The 13,374-nt window shown below is 37.2% G+C and overlaps 2 protein-coding genes across 3 annotated transcripts; one reads left to right on the top strand and one right to left on the bottom strand.

Moving 5' to 3' along the window:
* The first annotated feature begins 7,887 nt into the window (after positions 1-7,887).
* On the top strand, positions 7,888-9,914 carry LOC149709282 (uncharacterized). 2 transcript variants are annotated; one of them, XM_089864638.1, is made up of 4 exons: positions 7,888-8,491; positions 8,568-9,039; positions 9,110-9,601; positions 9,641-9,914. In XM_089864638.1, the coding sequence occupies exons 1-4, from the start codon at positions 8,202-8,204 to the stop codon at positions 9,839-9,841; spliced, it is 1,455 nt and encodes a 484-aa protein (XP_089720764.1). In that variant the 5' UTR covers positions 7,888-8,201; the 3' UTR covers positions 9,842-9,914. The 2 variants fall into 2 exon arrangements, with proteins under 2 accessions (XP_089720764.1, XP_089720763.1); XM_089864637.1 differs by having other exon boundaries at positions 9,110-9,914.
* Positions 9,833-13,172, bottom strand: LOC149709281 (uncharacterized). Its single transcript, XM_089864636.1, has 3 exons — positions 12,626-13,172; positions 12,403-12,566; positions 9,833-12,318 (listed from the first exon to the last, which is right to left on the bottom strand). Exons 1-3 carry the CDS (start codon positions 12,852-12,854, stop codon positions 9,982-9,984), a joined length of 2,730 nt encoding a protein of 909 aa, XP_089720762.1. The 5' UTR covers positions 12,855-13,172; the 3' UTR covers positions 9,833-9,981.
* Positions 13,173-13,374: the final 202 nt, after the last annotated feature.

The following is a 13,374-nucleotide window of genomic DNA, read 5'->3' as shown; positions in this document are numbered from 1 at the left end:
GAGCAAAGAAATGGACCAGCGACCTGGAAGAAGAGGGACATAAAGTCTGTCGTATCAAGAAATCCCTCTACGGCTTAAAACAATCGGGCCGCCAATGGTACAAGAAGTTACATCAAAGACTTTCGGAAATTGGAATGACACCATTGAAGAGCGACCCCTGCTTATACGTTTTAAGAGTCGCGGAAGATATTATGATCATTGGAGTCTATGTCGACGATCTGATCCTTGCAAGCAACAACCCGGATTGGATGACTGAAGTAAAGATTGAACTTGGGAGAAAATTCGATATGAAGGACCTGGGGCCAATCCATCACTGTCTCGGAATGGAATTTCACCAAGATCTAAAACAAAATACCATCCGGATTTCCCAAGCGAAATATGCAGAAACGGTCCTGAAACGTTTCAACATGCAAGACTCCAAAGCAATTGCGACTCCAATGGATGCCAACAACAAGTTGCAAAACCCAGAACACCCAGTAGCAGAAGACATCAGTCGTATTCCGTATCAATCTCTGGTCGGCTCTCTCATGTACCTGGTAGTGTCATCACGACCGGATATGGGGTATTCAGTCAGCGCATTGAGCCAGTTCAATACAAGTTATGACGAAACTCATTGGATTGCCGGGAAAAGAGTTCTGAGATACCTGAAGGGAACTCTTCATCATGGGTTGCTTTATCGGAAGACCGGATTGCCAATCCAGGGTTTCGTTGATGCAGACTATGGAGGCTGTCCGAAAGATAGGAAGTCATATACTGGATATGTCTTCAAACTAGCCGGCGCTGCAGTATCCTGGGAAGCCCGGAAACAGCGAACTGTTGCCTTATCCAGTACAGAAGCAGAATATATGGCGATGTCCGACGCAACCAAAGAAGCCATATATCTCAAAGGACTTCTCAACGAACTTGGAGTATCAGTCCCGGCGATCGAGCTGTACAACGACAACCAGGGTGCCCAGAAACTCGTTCAGAATCCTGTTTTCCATGCCAGAACGAAGCACATTGATATCCGGCACCACTTCATTCGAGACACCTACGACCAGGGACATATAGCCTTGCGGTATCTACCAACAGAGGAAATGCCAGCTGACATCTGTACCAAGAGCCTGTTCCGTCCGAAGCACCTCTTCTGCGTCAAAGCCCTTGGACTGGAAATAATTAGATGACCACCCCCTGGATAGAAGATTGAAACCACCGATATTAAGAGGGACTGTTGTAAATTAGAGATAATACCGGTTGTTTTTTATCTATATCCAGATTATATTTTCTATACTTGTGTTTTTTATGCATCGCGGTCATTCTTGTAATCTTTATTTTTTATCGCGATGCCTTAACTATATAACCGGATAACATTCCGATAACGTTTGTCAGTTCTCAAAGTCAGTTCACAGTTAATCAGTTCCCAGTTATCTGTTCTCAGATATCAGTTCAGTGTATTGTTCCCGGATATTAATACAAATGTTTTACTTAAATTAATAAAGAGTTTATAACCAGTTAAACCCAGAGTCGTTCTTGCGTCAAACAACAACATCTACTGGCCCTGGTGGCCACTTACTTAATTCAAAGTTTTCCCCCTCAAGATTTTGGATCATTAAATAAATACTATGTTAATCCCTAAGATTGTCTCGTCTTTGCTTCTATGCTGTTTGCTTGCTTGGCCTGAATTGTGTATGTGGGAGTGGGATTATGGGTGGGTTTCGTATGTCTGTCTACGCTTTACACAGTGTAGAATCTGTAGATGAAGTGATTTTTGCAGTTAGCTAAAGCATGGCTAAAGGGAAGATAATCTCTCGGTAGTCTTGTTTGGGTCTGGTCTCTAGGGAAAGGCAGTCTGCTGCCTTTGATTGTATTAGAGTCTATGGGAAGATAGCAATGGCGTGTCAACTCCCTCCCTACGGGCCGAATTTTTTAATTTAGCATTACTCAATAAAGACTTATAGTTCTTAATTTAAATACCCATAACTATAAAAACTAACCTACTAAGCCTACGCCCTAGCAAATATTGTCCAGAATAGATAATTTGGCCCTAAATTACGAAAGCCTGATTTTTAGGCTAAAAGTGGTAGGTGGCACCGTGGCCAGTTTTTTAATTAAAATACCTAGGCTCTACTGGCCACAGGTCCAGTTTTTAAAAAATCCTTATTTCCCACACTGAGCTTAAGGCTAATTTTTTCACTTTTCATCTAAAAGAAGGGGTTAATTAGTCCCAATTTTATTTTATTCTCGTAAGTTAAACTTCATTATAATTTAATACAAAAGAATTTAAAGTTAAGATTTAGCCGATAATTTTTAAATTCACTGATTTTACTAAGCCTCGGTCAAAAGTTCAAGACAGGCTGATTGTACAGTACTATTGTAGACTAGAGACCAATTGGCGGTGTTGCGTTCGTTTTAAGGTGTTTCACCTGGTGCCATTGGCCAACGATAGCCGCTAATTAGGTAATTTGTTTAAATTAAATCAATTTTTACCTCTCCGAGTGACGATGACGTCACGGAGAGGTATTACACCGGCCGTGTCTGTGTGTCTGTGTGTCTGTCTGTCTGTCTGTCAGACCCCACATGACCGCGTTCGCAGTTTCCAAATCGGAGCAAACGTGTTCGCCATTGCCGAACTGCTTTCACAGTCACGGAAATGGCTCCTCTACTTGAGTTCTCACACCACCATCTTCTGGTCTTTGTCCATCCCACACGGACACCAGTCTGTACTTACTGGCTTCTAATCACCACCATCTTTTGATCTTTGTCCATCCCACTTGGACACCAGTCTGTACATTCTGGCTTCTAACACCACCATCCACTGGTCTTCCGTCTATTCCACATAGACACCAATCTGTATCATTGGCTTCTACTCCATTATCATCGTTTGGTTTTAGGATATACGCGGCGATCAGCTAGGGTTACGAGAAACGTCTAGCCTCCCTAAGGTAGGATCGCTACCAAAGGTTTTCGCATTTGCGGTTTTTCCTTACTATTATAATGGAAACGAATCGTATATATACCCCAAAATTTGAAGAAAGCGGGAAGAGGGGTACCCTTCACTTTAAACGTCAATATTAGCAAAGTTTGAGATGATAATAGGTATAACTTTATTTTAAACGATTTAACTATTATTAATGTTAATTATTGAAGATTAAAATAATTAAAAATAATTATATTTATTTAAATATTAAAGATAATCTTGTTTCTCAACTCAAAATTAATACGGAAAGAGTTAAAAAGCAGTCTATGTTTTTGTCTGTGTGTGTCCGTCCATTGTTACACTAGTGCGTCGCGTTAGCAGTTAGCCTTGTGTTGATGTGTTAAGAAATCATACAGAACCTTAATATTCCCTTTTTCCATAATATAAAGTGAATATGTGGAAGTATTTTTCGTAATTATGATGCATTTAGTACTTTTGTAGCTTTAAAGCTCTGTTTCATTTTGATATTCCAAAGATTTGTTTTAGAATTGTTATTTGAAATGGCTGTTTATATATTACTTAAGCTATACTACATCTGAATATAGAATAATCATTGGTTTAGTGATTTCATGAAGAAAACTAAGACCTAGACTCCGGCGGGTATATTAAGTATCATCCGCAATAGTCTTAGTGAAACAAAGAGTAAATAATTGAGGCCTGAGGTGAAGTAAACTTTGGGCTTTGATTTTCGTGTCTGAAATGAAGAGACATCAACGGTTCAGAGTGAGCCGAAAGTTAAATACACTATTAAATAATCAGGTTAAGATTTTATAATAGAAGAAAAGATCATGGTGGCAATTAGAATAGTAAAAGGGCTAATGGTAAACGGGTAGTAGCTACAGACTTTTTATTCTCTTTATGGTGCGCATTGACTATTAGTGCGTCTAGCTATAATTTAGCTTTGGTGTTATTTAACGTTAACATTCATGTTGGCAAACTAAGAATATTGTGTAGGTGAGACGAGACGATAGTGTTTACACTGCAGACCAGTTGTGAATGTAGCTATCAGATTATACGGTAAACAGCTGAAGCGTACACTTCATTCCCTGTTCTTTTCCCCATTGACTGATTTCCATGTGTCCAAGATTTATCCTTATTGGATGTAAAATGTCGTCTGCTTTACTGTATTATTCGCTATGCTTGGAATACTGCTTCAATATTTCGTAAATTTTTACTTCAAAAAAGAGAAATAATTCCATATCTAGGTAAATAAGTTTGTAGTAGTAGACCTCTTGACTCGGAGAGGTAATATTTTGGTTTTCCCAACTTGTTGTTGTTTAAAGTAGATCAAAGCAAACTACGCACAAGGGTTCGTTCCCAGGTTTCTCGACTGGTGCCGTCAGGCAACGGTTACCGCTACGAAGATACGTTCTTTACTGGTAAAATAAATGATAGATTCAATCACACTATCACTAAACCCTGTCACCAAATCAACCAATATTTTTAATTCAGGTCCTTCCAATCATTTGTACTAGGTAACAATTGAATTATTAATTATTTTGCGCTCATTCTAACGTTACCTAAGAAAACAATAAACAATGGCCAGATTACCAACGATAAACGCTACAGTGATTATATCTGGTGAAAGCGGTCAACTGTAACCACTGCGTAGATCATATTGTTTGTTTAAATTAGTGGTAAAATAATTGATAGATTAAATCACACGATCACTAAACCCTGCTGACAAACCAGTTTTTTATCCCGGCTCTCGCAATCATTTTTATTAGGTAACAGTTACGTTTTTAATTACTATTTATAACCTCTATTTAGAATAAACGTTTTTGTTTAAATTAGATACATTTTTGACGTGTAAAGTAGATTAATTCAAACTACGCGGAAGGGTTCATTCCCTGGTTTCTAGACTTTGCACATTCCATATCCGCAGCAAGGTGTCCCTATCGTGCCGTCTCCGCACATTCGAAACCCATCTGCTGGGCAACATTCGCTCGTCACTTCATGAGGAAGCAGTACTCCTATCGCCAAGATCACCGCTACAGCAAGAACACACTTCATCTTGATATGATTCTAGTAATAGAAAATGCAAAATTATGGGTCGTCACACTTTATTAATGCTAAAATTAGAAATCCTAAATGGAGCGTAGAACTAAGAATCTTATTCTTACGATTCTAGTAATAGAAGATACAAAATTAAAGCTGGTACGACATTGTTAATATTGAAATTACAAATCGTAAATCGATAAAACCATGCAGTGCGGTACTAGGCGAACTGAAGATTTTATCAAAAGTTTATAAGATATATATTTCATAAGTATGACACTACCAATGCTTAGTAAATTATGCTAGAGACTTACTGAGAGCTAGTTCGAGAACGACTCGAGAATTGACTACACTCGGCTTTGCAGACCATTTTCCTAAATAAGTCTGTACTAAGCCGCCTTTGACAGCGTCTCACCACGAGTCGCTTTACTGGAATATTTGACCTACGTCTCTTCAAGACAAGCTCTCAGTAACCAGTGACAAACATATGGAAAATATCTTATGAATATATAATTTCCAATCTCATTTTGCCTAGATGCAGATCATGTTTTGTTAAAGCGGGAAATCAAACTTCAGTGACCATTGTTAATTCGGAATTCGTTTTAAACGGAGTCTCCGAGATGATCTAGGCCCATGCGCGTCGATTTTTATGTGGGGATATATCCGGTTTCATAGAGGATATGTTTTTACCCTATATGTGTACTAGGTGGCGCTTTATTACCGTTGCCACAGGGGTCTTCCATAAATTATCGTTGATATTTTAGGGGCCAATTATAAAAGTTTTATGAAAGAGAATGGTTTCACCCTAAAATTAACCTAATTGTTTCAGGCGATATTCTCTTTTTATGGAATCTATTGGTTCGATTGTATGGACAACAAAATGAGATTTTAACATTGTGGTTTTTTTTTAGTAAAAAAAAACTTCTAACTAATTCACAGTTTTAATATACCATAAGAGAATTTTTTTATCCCTTCATAACCTTCAATTTTTTTAACCTTAACTTTTTTATCCAACACTTCTTTGGCATGATTGTTTAATAAATGTCTTCGGAAATTTTCTAAACCATTTTTTTACTACCCGCGACCTCGGCTTCACCGCTCTACGTCTATGTCTTGTCCTAATATTTTAGCAGTCTACGGGGGTCATGAGGCTGAACTTATTTTTATTTTACGGTACTGAAGCGCCACCAAGCGAGAAAACACGGCGAAATAAATTAGTTAAAAAAATATTCTCGCTTCACCATAGGCACGGGCCTCGATCTTCTCGGAGGCTCCGCTTTAAAGCATGGTTAAAAACGTGAAAAAAGAGAGGTTATATTTATTACTTTCTTCTTGAATGCAGAAGAGATGATAAAGACGCAAAAATTTTTCCTTATATTTATGCTCTTACAAAACCATCCGTCCAAAAATAAGATAAATACACTTGTATCATCAGCAGTTTAATTTTACGCTTTTTGCGATAAAAAATTATGAAACTTGCAAAAATTGCAGTTTTAAGCTTGTTTGTACACTTTTTTAAATCATGCGTCCAGGGAAGATGATAAATGTATCCCCCGTCATCAGCAGATTATATTTTACGAATTTTGTTCTTTTAAGACACCACTTCGAAATTCTGTTGTGCGCATGCCCGATGCCCCGCGCTCGAAGCGCCGCAAGGGGAAAGATTGGAAACTGCTCTTTGTTACCCCTACTAGCAAAAGCGCAACCCCACGCGGTTTTTTTCCCTGCCCATCTTAATAAGTACTAGTTCGCACTCGCAGTAGCCCACTGTGGCGCCCTAGGTAATGTCAGAAGTCCATTAAATTAGCCTAGGAAGTGAACAATTACAATGGCTGGTATAGCGTACGTCTCTGCTGGGATAAAAACTCATTCTAATTCCACGGATAGGGGGTTAAATTTTTCCCCCTTTCCTAACACAGTTAGAAATCTCGAGCTCCTCTCTAGATAAGTCTTTCTTGACGTGAGCGGGGCGTGACTTCTTCAGCACATGAACGCTGGATCTCTAAAGGGTAGATTGTTTGCTTTATAAAAAATTAAAAAAAGGAACGGCCACGGTTGTTAAAGGGAGGGTGAAGTAGAAAATCAAGTGGTTTTTTAATCGATTCTTCTACTAATTATAAAAAGGCAGGGGGTTACGCGATTGGTCGGACGTCCTTATTTAAAATAATCTTTTAAATCTGAACCTAATTTGAATTTTAAAATCATTCGGAGCTAGTATTTCCTGAATGTTTGACTATGCAGACTGGTCTTGTAAATAGTAGAGGAATCGATAAAAAAACCACTTGATTTTCTACTTCACCCTCCCTTTAAATAGTTTTTTTTCTACAGGTTTATGAAGAGTCATAAAAAACTGAATGACCTTGACTGTTCCAAAATTCACACCCCCATCCCTTCTCCTATTTTTAAGCGGGCTCGGTTTTACTGTGGAAGGGGGCGTTTTCGGCCAATAGTTTTTTCTCTCTCGATAGGGCAAATTTTGGCGTACGAGTCGCACCTAAACCGGAGATCTGAGAAAAATTATCGCGAGGTGGCGAATGTGTCGCCCTTCTTCAGTATTGCTACACAAGAGAGGGGAGTCCCAAACCCCGCTTTTAGTTACTTCCTAGGCTAATTTAATGGACTTCTGGTAATGTCAAAGTGGTGTAGTGATAAAACTCGAGAAATTTTGATTCTTCGCCGCGTAAAAGTTGCCAAATTTCAAATTTGCAAGATGAGCCTTCTTTCCCTCATATGGCAACGTCATAACCATCTATCTCTTACCTTAGATATATCCCCTTTCCGAGGGCAAATGGTATTCTCTATCCCCAACGGTGGGGATACACTGTTCACGCCCCCTCTCAACCTAAGTTATACTCTATATATGCATTTTTATATTGATCTCCTTGACTATTTCTTTATTAGTAATCTTGCACGTGGGATTAGATACGATATAAAATGTTATCAGAAATTTATCACTATAGGAAGTGAAGGACTATGCGCTTGGCATAGTACCTCTCACGTAGAAAGCTCCCCCATTCTAGGTGACTTCTCTCCACCTAGTGGCGGCTAAACGCGAAAGAGGGAACAAATTTTAGTGTCGCTACCTGACGATCAGAACTAAAACTATTCGAGGGCGTGACCTATTTCGTCCCGTCGTCTGCTTCTTCAATCACACGAACTTCGCGAAGGCCTAGAAAGCATGTTGTTGTTGATATTTGTTATTTGGTAATGAGTTCCTAGCCCAAGTTTTGAAGAAATTTCATTCGAAATGGATATAAATGTGAAAGATCTTATTGAGCACATTAAAGAAGAATCAAAAAAAGAGCTTCATATAGCTTTAAGTGACAAGCGAATGTCAATTCATAACAAAATTATTGAGTCTCAGAGTTTTGAGTATTTTCTTCGAAATATTTATACTTATGCCAATGATAAAGCAGAAGTACTTCAGTTCCTAAAAATAGCAAATACATTAAGGGAAGAATTTAATTTTGAATTTGATGAAATGAACAGTAAAGATGTGCAAGAGTTATTCAACTTTTACTTGTGTAGTGTATACAGGTATTTATTGTTTTAAGATCTTTTCTTTATTGTAGTGCATGGAAAGGTATCAAATCTTATTAAATTATCCTATTAGATTTTCCCGTTGTGATAAAAATATTGTTGAAAACTGTGATAATGAAACCGTCGATTTGGAGAGCTGTGATGATGATAAATATACCAAAGAAGAGACAAAAGTTTTTGAAAAGAATGAAGAAATTAAAGTTAGACCTTCAAACTTCTTGCAAGAAAGTTTATGTGGAATTTTGAGACTTGGCGGAGGAACTTTGGGGGAGATGTGGAGGGTGTCTAAACGATTAAGGAGTTCAGATCACTACAATATGAAAACTAAAATTCTATATCAGAATGTCTATAGACTGTGTTTCAAAATTTCACTAGACGATGAAGAGAAAGAACAGCAACTACCAATCGAATTGAAACAACAAGATAGAGGTGGAATGTTTTTTCCCAAAGAGAGTTTGAGAGATTTTGTAAAGGAAGTAAATAACACAGTTCGTTTATTTGCAAACTCTGACGCTTTAAGTGAACACGGGAAAGACATGATCAAGGTAGATTAACTAAATACTTAGGCTATTGATTACAAGCAGCTAGTTAATTTTATTTTTATTTTTATAAAAGGTGTGTGTATCTGAAGTTAAAGAAAACCAAAAAATTGAAAGATTATTCTGGGAAGGAGTAGAGTGCATTCCTGACTTGTTGACGCAATTTGACCGAGAGAGTTTAACCTTCTTTTATAAGATCTGGCTGAGAAAATTGACGCATGCAAGAATTCAGGAATTCATCAGTGTTTGCAGTGGAAGTATTAGCAAAGGGGGCCACAATCTCCGAGACAATTTATATAGTCAACTGAAGAAGCTTTATGCCAAAACTAAAACTGTCAAAAAAGACTCTAAAGAAACCAAAGGGGCAAAAAAAGAGGAAAAAGTTAAAATTGGTAAAGGGAAAAGAAAATCACCCGAAAAATTAGATAATCAAGAATGTACCACGAAAACCCCAAAGTTAAATCAAAGGAAAGCTCCAAAAATTAATAAAACAGAAGTTTCAAAGAAGGCTGAAAAGAAAACCCCGAAAGTTGCTGTAGATAAGAAGGCTGGAAAGAAAAACCCAAAGGTTGCGGTAAATAAGAAGACTGAAAAGAAAACCCCAAAGGTAGCTGTGAATAAGAAGGCTGAAAACCAAACTGGCAACCCATCAATATCGAAAACTAAACCAAAATGTAACAAAAGTCAACCTAGTCATTTATATGAGGTACAAGAACGCGTTTTGCTTAAAACTTCTGGTTTAACTTGTGATCAAAATAGTCCAAAGAAAATATCTGTGATACATTTAAAATCGAAAAAATTGTTTTAAAAATATTTAATTATTTAATGCTTACAAAAATTAAGAAATGACAGTTCTTATTAAAGTTTTACTCAAATGTGGCAATGGGCAATGATTATTTTTAAATCAATTATCCTAATTGTATTTAATGTGAAAATGTTAATGCAGTTTTATAGTTTAATGTCTTCCAGGCCCAGGTTGTCATCCCGATACTCGGTATTGGAAAAATTCCCACTGTGAATGTTTTTTACTATTCTTACTGCTTTTTGCGTAGAGCTGTAATTTATACCCGTGAGCTTACTACCACTAGCATATTTAAGTTGCGAAAAGAGCGACTCGACGGCACTTCCATTTATTCGCGATGGTGATATAAAATTGTCTGGATATCTGTTAAGAAAGTCTTCTGAAAACTTAAGGAAGCCAAAGACTGTAATTCGCAGTAAGTCCCAGGTTTGCCAAGCAAGAAAGGCATCTTGTTTAGGAGTTTGTAAATTTATTTCTGGGTCTTTTTTTAAAATTTCAGTGAGCCAATCAGCAAAGTATGTATAGCCTTCTTTAATTGACATCAATTCTTTATCAGCCATTGAGAAAATTCGGTCTTTAGATAAAAACCCATTCTCAAATAACTGGCTGCAGGCTCTTAAGTAGAGGTAGCATTCGTATGAACTCTCGCGATCAGGTAGAAATTCGTTGGGGTTATGGGAATGCGCGTATAGTTCTGATAGAACCTGTGGCTGCTGCATTATTTTGGCTGGTTTGACGTTCAATTTCGTCCAGGCATCTCTTATTATGTAACTTGTATGCATTTTTGGGACATACCGCAAAAGACCGTTTTTTTGTCGAGCTACTTCCCTTTCATACATATCTTTTAAATTCTGCCAACCAAATTTGACTCCGTTCCTTTGGAAGTTTTTAGTTCTTAAACAGTGAGAAGAGTGCAGAGAATTAATGAGACTTTTTAATTCATGAGAAGGACAGATCATCCAATATAGTTTTCGCCCTGGCCAGAAAGGGTTATCAAAACTAGGATTAACTTCGTAATTATTTTCAGCGTCTTCAATCGTGTAAGAAAAAGCCTTTTTTGCGCCATCCATGGTCTTTTTAATAACAGCCAGGTTGGAGCTCGCACCATCGCACATTAGAATTGACGTTCCAAAATTGTAAGCGTTTAAAGAACGTAAAGTTTCAAGAATACAGGGTAGCAGTTTATCGTGCTTAACAGGAGAACCAAAGGTGAAATATGGACCAATTAAATCAAAGTTAGATGTTAGATCACGCCAGAGAAACTGAAGAACGTATTGGGTTGGTTTTGGTTCAGACATATCCTTGGAAATATCATTTAAAAGGGGAAATTCTTTTTCTTCCATAGCAAAGCCGATAAATTGATGATTTTTGGAATTCCAAATTAATTTTTCAATAACCTTCACTTCATCGAAGATTAGCACTCCATCGGCTTTTGGAATTGGTAAACCCTTAACTTCTTTCAAGCGCTTAAAATCTTCGTACTTCTGTTGTTGTTCGCAGAGGTATTTATGATTAACGCCAGGCGTGTTATCATAAACTTGAGACCTTTTTTTCAAAGTGCTAGCGCTCGGTAATTTGAAAATTTTGAAAGTCTTCAATGCCTTGTAGGCTGCTGGGCTTCTAGAAAATACCGCTAGAGCTATTCTAATAGTTATTGGACTCCAACGATTTCCATTGTGGCTTTCTTCGCAGTTCCTTTGATCCTTAAAGAAAGCTTTTTTGTCATCATTTTGTTTCTTTTCACTATCTCGTTGCCATGCCAATTTTAATAATTCAGAATTTTCTCCCGATTCGATAGCCTTTTGGACATCATTTTTAAAATCCGAATTTAAAACGTTAAGAATGGAGTCAATTTCATCAGATTGTTCAGAGTTTAGCAACATATCTTTATGTTCAAGCTGAGCCTCAAGCTTTGCAACCCTCTTATTCAAAAATCTTCGGCTTTTTTTAATACTCTCTAATCTTGATTTAAGGCTTTTTGGAGTTAATTTACTTATAGGGTATTTGCTTTCAACTTTGGTTCTCTTGGTTTTTCTAATTGGATCCTCTTCTAGTTTACGTTTTTTCTTGTTGGACAGAACTTTGGAACTCTTAAAACAGTGTGTGCACTGCCCAACTTTAGATTTATTGTTAGAAGTGTAAAAAACTTCGCACTGGGTTGACTGGACTCTAGGAAATGGTTCCAAAAATATTTTATAGTTTGGTCCAGAAGCTATATCAGCATTACACTTTATGCCAGGGCAAAATTTAAGTTTGTAGCCTTTCACAAGGTTTAGTGCAGCCTCCACATCAACCGTGTTAATAGTTTCATTTTCAATATTTAAGAACTGCTTCGTTTCAACAGGTCGAAAAGGGATGATTATGGTGCATTTCCCTGTTTCAGTAATAATCAACTGAATCGGATCTATATCTTCTGGCAGAAGTCCCACATTTAGCCCATTTGATATTGAAATGGTTCTTTCTCGGCGAGTATTAAGGAAACACTAAAAATATTAAGTAAATTTATATTATAAATGTAATAAATTGAATTAAACAGGGAATTTATGATTAAATCCAAATAGATTTACCTTCAAGTTCAGATCAAGGGTGTGACATTGGTCCACAATATCTTGCAGAAAAGTTGCTCTGATACCCATATTGGCAAATATACCCTTTTCTATCGAATTTGTTACCAAGTCGTTGGTCTGAGTTGAATTATTTATGCTCAGATTTGGGGTTTGTGAGGTGAAATCTGAATTTCGTAACTAGACATAAACATGTGTTTATTTTAAAACTAGATTTTTACCTTACCACTTGATGATGGTCTACACAGAACGGAAGCATCTTTAGATTTGTTTTTAATAATAAGGCCAGGTTTAATTTTTTCAGCCATAGTCTGGGTGTTTTTGTTAGCTCGTTTAGCTATGGGGTTTCTTTCTCTTATTGTTTGAGAACCTCTATCTCTGATAATTTTAGCATTTGTATTGCACTGTATGCCTACCGAGACTTTATTTAAAATTGATACTCCGAGTCCTTCCATGATTAAGTTGATTAACCAATTTTAAACAAGGCTGAATAATGTAATTAGAACCGACGAGTCCACGACTAACCCTAGGTTAAAGAAGAGGCTAGAGTAGCAGACGATTTTTTAGTCACGTGTTCATCCTTATGGCTATTGGCTGACATATTTAAAAACGCTCCAATCAGCCACCAAGGAGAACCTCCCACTTTTTGAAGCTTTTAAGAGCGAAGAAAGCGGGAAAAATAAACTCGGAAAGGGGAATGGAAGTTTTAATCCCCCTTTACGTAAAATCTTTCCAGCAGAGATGGTCCCTATTCTAAGCGATAGAGTCCCTCACTTCGTGTAGTTATAAATTTCTGATGTTATTCGAAACGAAATTTTAAGGGAATCTATCTATTTGATTGTATATAGATCATTTTCAAAGCTGGGGGCGTAGCATCGTCTGTTGGATATAAGATTAAGACGCTTCAAGGTTACCGTAATTTATGCAAATTACCTCATTTGGAGATAGAATTTTGAAAGTACAAATGCAACGTGT

The sequence above is a fragment of the Phalangium opilio genome, unplaced genomic scaffold, assembly GCF_054372755.1.
Source record: "Phalangium opilio isolate 3A_F unplaced genomic scaffold, DU_Popi_V2 ptg000013l_1, whole genome shotgun sequence".
Classification (NCBI taxonomy): Eukaryota; Metazoa; Arthropoda; class Arachnida; order Opiliones; family Phalangiidae; genus Phalangium; species Phalangium opilio.
Note: the sequence above shows the minus strand (reverse complement) of the source record. Positions and strands in the feature narration are given on the sequence as shown.

Coding starts and splice junctions, on each gene's coding strand:
- LOC149709282 (XM_089864637.1), top strand. CDS start 8,202: ATGGATATAAATGTGAAAGATCTTATTGAGCACATTAAAGAAGAATCA. Junction 8,492..8,567: donor TACTTGTGTAGTGTATACAG/GTATTTATTGTT, acceptor TTATCCTATTAG/ATTTTCCCGTTGTGATAAAA. Junction 9,040..9,109: donor ACGGGAAAGACATGATCAAG/GTAGATTAACTA, acceptor TTTTTATAAAAG/GTGTGTGTATCTGAAGTTAA.
- LOC149709281 (XM_089864636.1), bottom strand. CDS start 12,854: ATGGAAGGACTCGGAGTATCAATTTTAAATAAAGTCTCGGTAGGCATA. Junction 12,567..12,625: donor GTGTAGACCATCATCAAGTG/GTAAGGTAAAAA, acceptor TACGAAATTCAG/ATTTCACCTCACAAACCCCA. Junction 12,319..12,402: donor CCCTTGATCTGAACTTGAAG/GTAAATCTATTT, acceptor TAATATTTTTAG/TGTTTCCTTAATACTCGCCG.